At 40.2% G+C, this 12,071-nt stretch overlaps 2 protein-coding genes across 2 annotated transcripts; one reads left to right on the forward strand and one right to left on the reverse strand.

Annotated features, from left to right (window-relative positions):
* The first annotated feature begins 472 nt into the window (after positions 1-472).
* On the forward strand, positions 473-4,062 carry lage3 (L antigen family member 3). Its single transcript, XM_085358655.1, has 3 exons — positions 473-527; positions 3,037-3,165; positions 3,262-4,062. Exons 1-3 carry the CDS (start codon positions 481-483, stop codon positions 3,374-3,376), a joined length of 291 nt encoding a protein of 96 aa, XP_085214781.1. The 5' UTR covers positions 473-480; the 3' UTR covers positions 3,377-4,062.
* A 1,199-nt stretch (positions 4,063-5,261) lies between these two features.
* Positions 5,262-11,536, reverse strand: wdr45 (WD repeat domain 45). Its single transcript, XM_085358656.1, has 11 exons — positions 11,429-11,536; positions 11,167-11,253; positions 8,831-8,905; positions 8,403-8,507; positions 8,115-8,220; positions 7,942-8,036; positions 7,780-7,859; positions 7,480-7,688; positions 6,709-6,810; positions 6,474-6,619; positions 5,262-5,602 (listed from the first exon to the last, which is right to left on the reverse strand). The coding sequence occupies exons 2-11, from the start codon at positions 11,213-11,215 to the stop codon at positions 5,493-5,495; spliced, it is 1,077 nt and encodes a 358-aa protein (XP_085214782.1). The 5' UTR covers positions 11,216-11,253; positions 11,429-11,536; the 3' UTR covers positions 5,262-5,492.
* Positions 11,537-12,071: the final 535 nt, after the last annotated feature.

A 12,071-nucleotide genomic window follows, 5' to 3' on the forward strand; every position in this document is an offset into this window, starting at 1 on the left:
TTGGAATTAGTGGCTGCTAATTTTATAGCAGAAAAGTTACACTTCACATTTCTTTTGCAAAAAGTTTCCTTTTCAAAATAAATAAATGAAAACGTCAAAGAAGTCACAACCAGGCTACCTTTTTGACATGTTTTTGACATGTGACGTGTATTTTCTCCATAATTTCTTAAAAATGTATTTTTCATTTCAAATTTCTGTTGTCTTTTCGGTTGGATTTCATCCATTTTGAGTTAGTATACTGTTGTTATTATTATTATTATTGCAAAAATCTATTTTTCGTTTATATTAGTGAATTTAAATGTTATTCACACCTAGTTTTGTTAATTTTTAGTGTATTTTCAGTTCACTAAAAATATTTATTTCTATTGTTGTGCAGTATTCACTGTTGTAATACTGCATTCTGCCACTGGGGACAGCTGTCCTTTTCCTCATACATGGAAAGCGTTTCCGTTTCCGGTTCGTTTCAGCACAACAATCGCAATGGCGGCAGCTGGAGAAGCTAACGGAGGAACAGGCAAACTGGAGTTGTATCCTTTATTGTTGTCAATATTTACCACTGAGGTCTATGAAAACTTTAATGATATTTTCTACTAGCGAAGGGCAAAGCGAGGCTTCTTGAAACAACGAAACATTCGAAGTATTTGTGCCGGTAATTGTATCGAGGTTTCGAAATAACCTGAATCTGAATCTGGGCTCTTTCTGTTTGGGTGTGTTAGGTTGACTTTTAAGCTTAATAGGAGTTTGTGTCATCAGGTTTGTTCTACACTGTCAAGCGAAGCTAGAAGCTGGCATAGAGTTTGAAGTTTAAACATTTTTAAATCATCCTCTAAAGAAACTTTCATTTAATTTTATTTACTACTCACCGATGACTATAACTACTGTGGATGTTGTAACATTATGTTTGAGTCTGGAGTTTTGGTTATAGTTAGGGTTGCCAACTCCCTGAAAAATAAATAAGGGACACCTCGTGGCCAGGGCCGGGCGACCCAGTTGTCTTCACCCTTCCCAGTGTGGTGAATTTTCTAGCTCTTTTTTTGTGTGTGAAATTATTTTTTTAACCATTTGACTTGAATTTGATTTAAGTAGATGTGTATTCTTTGTGATATGAACACATGTGAAACAAATGATCATTTAGCCATTTATTTTTAGCTCAAAATGACAACATTAACACAATAAAACAGGTCTCCTTCTTAAACAGAAGCCTGTCATGCTTAACTTTTGAGAATATAAGTAAATCTTTCTTTAACTCTGTCCTGCTTAACTTAAAATAATATAAAACAATAGAAAGAAAAACATTCTTGTAACAGTGCACATTTAGTGCATTTAGTACAATTGGCTTCAGTTGAGGTATTATTTCAGCTTTTCTAATGCTAATCAGCTGCTCCTGTTTGTAAACCCGCTTGTTCCCATGATTACGCATCTTAACTCATCATCATTATTCATCTATGTATTACTTTTATGTATTAGTCATCAATTTGTTGTAATCATCTATCCTTGCAGTTGTTTATTACACAAAATAAATTATATTATCACACTTCTGGCCACATAGCGCTGATATTCACTGCACATGCCCATATTAACTTTTTCCAGCCAGGTGTTTTCCTTTTCCCATTCTTCCCTTTCTCTGAGGGGAACAAACATTGCTGCTCTAATGCTGGGCTCACACTGTGCGGTTTTAGGCCCATTTTGAGCCGATTTTTGAGTGATCGGACCGATTTTGGCCTTCATCGTGCATCGTGTAGTATACGTGGGGTAACGAGAAGTGATTAACACCTCACGACCAGCTCCCGATCAATCAATCGCTCGTGAGGGTCTCACCACAGCCGCTCACACTGCTCGCGCGCAAACACGTAAACGTTGGTGTAAAAGATGGAGCAGCACAGCTGATCTGGACACAAGCGATGGAGGCACAACTTGTAGAACTTTGGAAAGCTCATCCGAGCCTTTTCGATGTGGCCTCACAAAATTATCACGACCACAACAACCATGAAAATAGTTGGATTTACATTGCTGCTCAGTCACAGCTGCCTGATCATGTTTTTCATTAGCAATTTAGCAAAGTTGATGGTGGTGGTGTGTCTGTGTGAGTGTAAGACGGAGAGAGAGAGCGCGACAGATTTTCTGTTATAACCTTCATTTTATGGAGGCACAGTGTGAGCACTCAGGTCAGGCATCAGAGCATCGGGCGGTATAGTGTGAGACCCTGCATCGTGACCTACCAACTTCTAACCCCTGCGAGTCAATCATGCAGTTTGAGCAGGAGCTGAATATCGCGACTGAAAAAATCGCACAGTGTTTGCCCAGCTTTAGGTGTACTGTCGTCCGAGACTTGCACCGCAGTGTCGGCGTTTGTTTCCCTGTTGGCCATGCTTCTTGTTGTGGTCATCTGTTGTCTTCCGGTATTTTCTCCGCAAGCGACCTTTCCTCGACCAATGAGATGAGCGGTAATCTGAATTGTCATACTCGAATTGTCATAAGTGTGCTGTCAGCTCATTGGTCACAAAGCAGGAGAGGGGCTGGGAATTATGTTTTCAAACAAAGCGTTAATTCCATTAAAAGTTATAGACTACTTTTGATTCTCACTGTATTACGGGACAAAGTGCGTCCCTTATTAGCTCAATACGGGACGTGTACTTTTGTTTCTAAAAACGGGACGATTCCGTTTTTTAAGGGACGGTTGGCAACCCTAGTTATAGTGAACCTGCACCTTCCTGTTGTTTAAGAGATATTTGCACAAGAAGAGTCAGTGAGAATAAAGAAAAGGGGTGAAAAAAAATGTTAAGAAATAGGTCGCTTGTAATAAATGGGTGTGTTTTTCAAGCTTTTATTTTTAAAGCATAAATATATTCCTTATGGTGGGGCAGTGTGTCAGTAACAGATTATAGTAAGGATGAAGCCTTTTTAATGCAGCAAATAGCATTTTCCATTGCAAGTAGGGCAAAATGAGAGAACAGAGTCAGAGATGAAAAACCCGGCCTCTTTTATTTTTCTCTTTTGTCTCAGCCATGTCCTCAGTCTTCCTTGACCCTCGTGCAGCTCTCTGGATGTTCCCTTCCCATCATCTCGTGAGGCCACCATCGCTCTGCGGTCGCTCTCCCCGGACAAAGAGCCCCGGAAAGGCGGCATAAGCAAACTGATTACAGTGTCTGGAAGCACGCTTTCTGTGTGAGATTATCTTCCTTGGCTCCTTCATAGCCTGTATCAAACTGAGCCCTAACATCTGTGTCCTTTTTGTACTAAAAATCCTTCGCTGTGTTTCAGGAGGTGGAGCGCTGATGAAGCACGAATCCTCAGAGTGTCTGTGAACTCGTTTCTCGATCATCTATCCCTTGTTATGGAGACCATGGAGATGTTTGGTCCACCTGTTGCCGTATGATGTATAACAAGTGATTCTGGACTCTGTTTTTGATGCTTGGAACTAACTGAGGTCCTACAGACTGGACTGAAGTTTGATTAAGTGAGCTAAAGTCACTGGCACCTTTGAACACAGTAAAAGGTGGTTGATGAAGTGGAACTGAGGGGGAGATCATGACACTGGCTCAGTGCTCAGTTGAATAATTTCTACAGCTGTGTTTGAAATAGATTCACAGAATGTATCTGATGGGGGTATAACCATAATAATTCTTTTCAAAAATAAAAATGTATGATTATACAAATATTTAAAACTAACTGAGGTTAGTTTTAAATATTAGTAAGTTCAGTCTTGCTTTATTTGGCTACAGCTTCTAGATGCCTTTTAATTTTGTTTTGCCGGCAATCATAAAGTTACCATTTTGGACAGCTAAAAAGATACTCTCACTGAATGTGTATGTGTTCAGATGAAGACTTCTCATCCAAACAATGAATTAAAAATCTGTCCAGCTATCACTACGTAAACCAGTCCGAGGCTTAGACCATCAAACTGATAGAACTTTATAAAAATGAGAACTTTTTGGCACTTGTTTTCTCACACAGTTACTTTTGAGATCATTTATGTACATGTAAATAAAGAGTTTGATTACTGAAAGTAGTGCTGCAACAATTCAGCAACAAATTCGAATAACTCGATTATTAAAAAAAATTCAACACACATTCTTTGCTCCGATGCTTCATTTAGTAGATGGCTCTGTAGCGTGCCATTGTCACCATGGAAATGTGAGTGTTTTACCCACATTTGCGATTAAAAACATACTTGCAATAGACACTAACTTAGGAGCAAGTTGTGGACCTAAGAGCAGACCACAGTAACCTCCCTGAACCGGGTCCAGTAACCATCACAGTGGCAGATATCTAATAAAGGGTCTCCAGTATGAAGAGTTGGACAGCAGCAGGTCCCGACATGCTTCACGCATACTGACTGAAGAAGCTGATTCCACGAGCATATGGCAGCACAAATGAACCAGCTGCTAATCGTTGAGAAACACCCAGAATTGCTAACTGAAGGTCCCATCAAACTACAAGCCAATAACCTGCCTGAGCACCACATGGAAACTCCCATCAGGAATCATAGTGGCTAAGATGAACAAGCATATGGCTAAATACATGAGTGGGGAACAGAAGAGAATAGGCAGGAACACCAGAGGAGCGAAACACCAGCTACTGACTACAAGACCACCTGTGATTTAGTGCCCCACACCTGGATCCCAGAATGCCTAGAATTGTACAAGATCATTAGGACCCTAAGACCCTTCATCGAGAACTCAATGGGGATGTGGCGTACAACGCTAGGGGCAAACTTCAAGCCCATAGCACTGTAGCTCTGTCCCCACTGCTGTTCTGCTTAGGCCTGAACCCCCTCAAGTCAGATCATTGACAGGAGTGTCTACGGATACTGACTATGGAATGGAGCAATCATCTGCCACCTCCTCCATGTAATAAGCTCAATGCCTTTTATCCATTACCTGCTCCTACATGACGTTTGTGCAATCAGAGTAAACTTCTGTCATGCTACTCTTATCTAATTTTTACTGCACTACCAACTTCTTAACCATGTTTAAAAAGAACAAAATATACATAAAATAAGTACATGTTCTTTAAAAGGAAATACTCCCCAGAGAGTGGCAGCTCTGGAGGTTTGTGATCTGCTACAGCAGCATGACAAAGCAACATTTCCACGTAAGTGCTTTTTGTTTATGCCATGAAATGTGCACCATACATTCACTAATGTAACAGGCAAATAACAGGGCTTCATGTTCTGCTTTCTTAGCAAAAGTGAATTCAAATTTTAGTATCATTTTAATTCAATATTAGTTTCCAAGACATACAACATATACATTCCTGTTTTTGTTATATAACATGAACTTTTCAGAGTGATGGTTAACAGCCCAATAGAAAACTTTATATTCACACTGCTATACACTGTAAGTAAAACTGATTACATAAAACTTCATATAACAGACTCTTTGCATTAAGTCTGTGCTCCTCAGATTCACAGCAGGAGATAATTCATTAAAATCAGTCTTTTTCCATTCATAATCCTCATGTTCATCTAGAACTTGTTTCTCTGTGTGGCCTTAAAAGTCGTCATCATCACATATGTCCAGATACACATCGAAGGCCTCTCGATTGCAGTTTCCATCAGGGGTGAACACATACTTATGGAAGGTCCCGTCCACACATATGGCTGCAGGAGACAAAACAGAACTACAATGACAATTTTCTTTTTTAAAGACACACAGAGTGTAGCACTGTGGCTACAAAAAAATAAAAAAAAGGCACAATGACACGAATTCTTGTTCTTGTTAAAATATCAGATGCCATATGTAAATACAAGTGAACTCATGCTAAGTGTAAAACATGCGTCCATGGTGCATACAGTGCAGAATGGTCATTATGGGAGTTTTCTGGACTACTTTTTTTTTTTTTAAACCACAAAGGCCGACACACACATGATCCAGGGCTGCAGCTACCGATTGTTTTAGTAATCCAGCAATCCACTGAATATTCAAGCTATAAAGTTTGTTTTTCTTCACATGCCACTATCGTATTTTTTTTTTTTTTAATAATTGCAGACATGGGTAAAATGTTTGTGTTTACATCCTTAAAACGCATTAAAAACAGCATCAAAGCAAAGAATCTTATGAATTTTGGTAAAACTCCCATCACTATCAAATCCTAACCAATAAAGAAAACGGGATCAGCTGTTTGAGAGTCTATAGGTTGGTGTGCTTCCAGTGTGGCTCTCTCCCCTCCCCATCTTGACTCTCGGGATGTTACACTGTGACCGACTTCTTTTTCAGATTCCCGATAAGCATTATTTCGCCACACATCTCCTCCTTTATTGTTGAGCCCCAATAGCAGGGTCTCTGGTGCTATGCTACCATGTCCTCACGCCGGAAGTCCCGGCTCTTCCTTCTTTGTTTAGCAGTGAACGAGCCAACCATAACATGCTAGGTGTGAATTTATGGTTATGTCACTGTAACAACCAATGCAGTCATGTTGCTGTGTTGTGTATATGACAAAAGACAACATTTATATTTTGACGTTTCCCTCACCAATGACTGAGTTGACGTTCTTGGAAGTATTCTTTCCAAAAGCACAGATACAGGCACACTCAGCAGGCACAGTAAAGCTGGCCAATGACCATTGGCTGTCCACATACTGACCAATCACAGGACCCACCTTCCCAACACGTGCCAGCCTGTGGGATGAAGAGGAGCAGAGGCGTGAGGATCACGATGGTGTGTGTGTGTGTGTTAAAAGGACTCAATTAGCAGAAAGTGGTCTTACGCAGAGCGACGGTTGAGTTTGGTGTCTTTGAGTGCAAAGATGTGAACTGTGCCTTTGTCACTGGATGCGCACAAGAAGGATGAGTCATGGCTGAAGTTGATGCTGGAAAGAAAAACCACAAGTATCATTTTACAACTGCCAAATGTAATGTAACCGAGCTACAGGCCATTCTGTAGCTCTGTTACATTAAAACCCTCACCTCATATTTCATGACTTTTCCTAAAATCAGTTTATTCATCATGCAGAATAAATATGGAATAAGAAGGCCTTTTTCTTTGTCTTTAATTTCTCTGATCTTGATGGAGGAACAGAATTAATGTATTGTTCTATTGCAAAAAAAAAAAAATCCTAGTTTTTAAGATGTAAGATATATATTAGTTTAGACTATTGTAATTCATTTAATTAATTAAAGAAATTACCAGAGAACATAATGTGCCCATTAACACATAATGGGCCAGATTCAGCAACCCCTGTTGATGTTACAACGTATGGTTAATATCAACTGAAGCTGTGCAGTGGTGATCTTTTTTTGAATGAAATGTGTAGACAGATATTTTTGTAACTGGCTCTATTCATATACATTCATAGGAGTTTTAGGAAGAGGGCATTTATTTATTTATTTTTGATTTATTGGGTGAAGGATCTCTGTAACGCTAAGTGTGCTCCTTGCTGCATGCACTGAGGTCTGATTCTGAGAGGTTTTGAAGACACAGGAACATTGAAATATTCTGGAACATCGGTGCACTACCCATTTACTACTTGAGTGTTTACCAGTAAAGAGTGGCAGGGTCTGTTCCTCTGCGCAGCTCCACCAGTTTGTCCCTGGTTGTTGTGTCGAACAGGCGGATGAGGGTTCCTTTACGAGAGGCTGAAGCTGCCACGCTGCCGGGCTGGTTGAGTGCCACACAGGCAATCTCGCTCTGATGGGCGTTGATAGTAAAAGGGGCAGATGATGTTCCAGGTTTGGTGTTGGACAGGTCCTGAATAAAAAGCAACATGTTAGACTACGACTTTTACGACACAGACATTTTCTTCAGGAGAAATAAAACGTCCTGTTTGTTTGTGACTTACAACCAGCTGCAGGCTGCCACATTTGTGACCTGGGAAGACCAGAAGCTGTTTCTCCAAACTGGGACACAAATCACAAAGACCTGAAAGAAAGAATTCACTGTATTCAAAATGCTAAGCAGGATGTTGCAATGGAAAAACAGCTCTACACAAGTAGTATGATACCTTTGGGGTTATCTCTGGTGTCAAACTCAAAAAGCTTGACAGGGTTGTCTGGAAAACTGTACACATAGATCCTGTTCTTCAGCACAATGATGATCCTAGAGGGAGCAAAGGCAACTATCATTTTGACAGTTCAGTGACAATAAACAGCATGTGTGAGGTGATGTAAAACTCACTTGTCGTGTCTCATGCGGACAGCCAGAACAGGCTTGGTGAAGGTGAATTCCAGCACCAGTTTGTCCTTAGGATCCCGTGACTCCCGAGCATCGTCCCAAATCAACACTGAGACATTGACATTGTTTTGTTAAAAACTTATTTTTCCATCATGTTTTTAAGGTGCACTCACATATCTTGGGTATAGCAAACACCTCTCATAATAATGACTCCCCCACACACACACACACACACACACACACACACCGGTCAAAGCTGTACAATGCACGTCCTACTTTAAACCAACTCACCAGATATTTCTGAGAATTTAGGATTGACTCCACCTCCAATTATGGCCAGCAGGTTAGAGCGATGCAGCATGGAGCACAGGGCTACACTGCCAACCTGCTCATGGTCTGCAAATGACACAAACACATATTCAAGTCCTTTTTAGGGAAAGGTGCACAAGAACAATGTTTTCCTTGTATTCTCGTTATGAAAGTCATCGTTTTCCCAGCATTTCAGCCACTTGAGGTACCACGAAAAACATTTAAATACACTAATAAAAGTCTGAAAAGTATTAACATCTATAAACACATAACATGTCTGAAATATTCATGAAACATTTGAAAATAATTACCAAAATGTCTTGAAAAATATTGGTAGCATGTCTAGAAATAATGAATGAGCTCTCTCTCAGGCACTGCTCTACATGTGAAAGCCGGGTCAGAGGACTCACCCAGGTGGCCCTTCTCCATCAGCGGCTCCACGTTGTAAATCCTGACCCCCGTCTCCATAGCGCAGCAGAAACAGCCTGGTGATGATTAGAGGACAGAGAAGATTTAAACCTATGAATCATTCTTATTCAGCTTTGGCAAATCTAACATGTTAGCTGCCTGGAGCCGTTTACAGCCCAGTAATAATCCTCCAAACTGAACCAGGTGCTGGGGACATCAGGGGCTTTTTCATTGTGTTGCCTCCATAGTTCTCTGTAATATTCTGGATATTTATAATTGAGCTACTTGTATATATTAAAGTTATTTCTTATATTTTGTAACTTTGTAATCTATTTTATTATCTAATTTAGTTCAGTCTGTTGCTGTTCCTATCGTCTTGGAGCAACTGTAAACACATAATTTCCTTAGGAATAGGGCTGGGCGATATATCGAGTTTTTTTAAAAATATCGATATATTTTCATACGAGATATAAGATGTGGCAATATCGTTTATATCGATATAGCCTATGTTACGTTATAATTATACTTGTGGAGCCGCAGGTTTGCCTCTCTTTCGTCCACTTTTGTCTCTACGCAACGTTACTCGGCCTCGCCTCCCCCATAGCTTCACCTGCAGGCAATGACAAGATGAAAGCGGAAAATCTCCGTTAGCGAGTTACCGCGGATGGCCCCGTGCGTGGGGCTGGACGGCGTCAACGTGTTAGCGAGCTAACCGCGCTAACGACATGCAGCCCGGAGGGGCTGCACGGCCTAAAATCCTTTCATTTTCTCAAAACTCGACAGTGCGCCTTATGTATGAATTCTGGTTGTGCTTACTGACCGCGAACCGATTTTATGTGGTACACAGCGCTCAGCAATCTGTCAAAAAATGTTTTAATATGACTTTGCTAAGCTACGGAGCTGCACGGCTTGATGTCGGAGGATTACGGCTACCGGGGAGGAGCCTCGCGGAGTGATACGTACTGTGTGTGTATAAGGACCACAAATGGCACCTGTTTAGAGACGTGGTGCAGCTGTGAAATCTGTCTCTTTGTTATTACGCTCAGCGTCTATTAGTTTACATTTTGACTGCACAATTGTGAGCTTTTTGTTATGCACAAAAACAACATTGTTTTCTTTTATTTATGGACCATGATTATTTAATAAATGCTGATAATTTATTTTTGAGTAATTTCTTCATGTACATCTACGCTGTATGTAAATAAAAGTGCCCGTGTGACATCTGGGACACAGTGTGACTAAGAACTCTCTTTTTGTTCTTAACTTATGGCTTAAAAAAAAAAATCGAGATATATATCTTATATCGCCATCCAGCTAAAAAATATCGAGATATGAATTTTGGGTCATATCGCCCAGCCCTACTTAGGAATTAATAAAGTATTCTGACTCTGATTCAAGTGCTACATCATAGTGCTAGCAACAGCAACAGACTCATCAGACTGATTTTGCTATTATATACTAGTTTAATATATTCTTTCTAAATAATGCTGTTTATCTTCTATATTATCTGCACATGTCCAAAACACGCCTCTCTAACTCTGACTCCAAACTACTCAACCCACACCTTCCCTCTGATCTACACATTCATCAACATATTGCAATACATTTTCAGTTTAGACAGAAGATAAGTCTCAGCGCTGCCTTGTTGGGGGAAGGCTGTGCTCACCAAGCAGTGACCAGGTCAGAAAATCAGACGATTAACCGGCAAAACAAGTAATCACTGGTAGTTAATGAACGTGTGGATGGATATCAGGAGAATAACTGAAGGTACATATAGATTTTCCTTTATCACACATTTGCCTGGTTCTGTATTTCTTACTAATTCTGTTTTTGTATATGTAATATGTTTAACCACAACCAGCTTAATACATGTAGTTTCTGTCTGGCGGTTAGCTCGTAAATCGTTCTGGGTTTTTCACAGCAGTGTTCAGTTTCATCTATGTGTATTATTCTAATATCATACCCATCCAACCTAATTTACCAAATTTTCAGAGAGCGACTTGTAAGTTAAAAGACATAAGAAATCTTACATGGATTATTTCCGAGACAACTTTATGTTGAAAAGCTCTGAAAAGAATGTAGTTACAGAACAAAGCCATTTCCCTTGAAGGCCTTCCCTTTGTGTAGCCAGAGAACGTGCCACCGTTCTCACACCACTTTCTCTAGTTTCATTGTACCCATTGTTATCTTGTTCTTTTGGGTGTGCATTTTCCCCTTTGACGTTAATATGAATAAAATTTTCGAGCCTCTGTAAATCTGCCAGGTTTCTCCTCAGTAACTCAACTTAGTTTGGTTCTAAAACGTGCACCAACTCAGTTCATGAACAAAGGCAACTTACTTTGGTCCTGATTGAACTGCAGGCTGTTTACTCCTCTCTGCTGGGCCATGGCTCTCAAACAAGCTATTACCGGTAAACTGCAGCAACCTGAGAAAGATGGGACAAAAGAATAGGACGGATCTTCAGCCCACAGTCTTCGTTTTTCTCTGGATGCTTTAAGCTGAGCAACACAAGCTGGCAGAGGCAGCTAGCCACATTAGCAGGAGGCAGAAGCGATCATTTGTTGGTTTTCTCTGGATTTAAATACATATGCAAGTCTTACCATAAGGCGCACACCAAAAACGAGACGAACGATTTCAGGCGCTGATCAAACGTCGACTGAAAACAGAAATATTGCAACACACAGGTTTGTTTTTGTTTTTCAAGGAAGACGTCACCGACACGTGCTTCCGGTTAGGTTCCGCTTCCTGTTAAAAACAAGTAAACAAAAGAATTTCTATTAAACGTTAAAAGACTAATTGCATAATCTGAGTTCATAATTGTAATAAACATATTCATATCAATTATTAGCCAACCAGTTTATTTTCATCAGAATAAGTGGTCCTTCAAACTGGAATACTCACACTGGTTTCTGTGGGGCCTTCTATCTTTTTATACCGGTTGCCAAACACCTTCAGGTGCATTACCGCCACCTTCTGGACTGGAGTGTGGATCAGAACAGCTTTTACACCCATGCTCTCGTGAGAATATGGGTGTTGCTCTTTAAAACCCAAATATCGCACTATAAACTACATCACCTGTATTCCTTTGTGATATTTCTTTTACCCTTAATTGAAGTCTATTTTTCTAAAATTCAGAAATTGAGTGAGTTCAGTGTGCACATCTGATCATCAAGCCTACCATTTCTTCCCCCAGAAGCCAAAAAAAGTGCAAACAATAAAGTCTTAACAAATTCTGGTTAGAGA

This window comes from Diplotaxodon limnothrissa, linkage group LG7 (genome assembly GCF_057381915.1).
Source record: "Diplotaxodon limnothrissa isolate DT_005_m linkage group LG7, D_limnothrissa_male_GT1.1, whole genome shotgun sequence".
Lineage (NCBI taxonomy): Eukaryota > Metazoa > Chordata > Actinopteri > Cichliformes > Cichlidae > Diplotaxodon > Diplotaxodon limnothrissa.

Bases quoted from the DNA above. Each gene is read 5' to 3' on its own strand.
- lage3 (XM_085358655.1), top strand. From the start codon at position 481: ATGGCGGCAGCTGGAGAAGCTAACGGAGGAACAGGCAAACTGGAGTT. The intron at 528-3,036 runs GTATCCTTTATT...ACCCTCGTGCAG, and splicing joins GGAACAGGCAAACTGGAGTT to CTCTCTGGATGTTCCCTTCC. The intron at 3,166-3,261 runs GTGAGATTATCT...GCTGTGTTTCAG, and splicing joins TCTGGAAGCACGCTTTCTGT to GAGGTGGAGCGCTGATGAAG.
- wdr45 (XM_085358656.1), bottom strand. From the start codon at position 11,215: ATGGCCCAGCAGAGAGGAGTAAACAGCCTGCAGTTCAATCAGGACCAA. The intron at 8,906-11,166 runs GTAAGTTGCCTT...AATCATCACCAG, and splicing joins GCAGTTCAATCAGGACCAAA to GCTGTTTCTGCTGCGCTATG. The intron at 8,221-8,402 runs GTGAGTTGGTTT...TCAATGTCTCAG, and splicing joins TAAATTCTCAGAAATATCTG to TGTTGATTTGGGACGATGCT.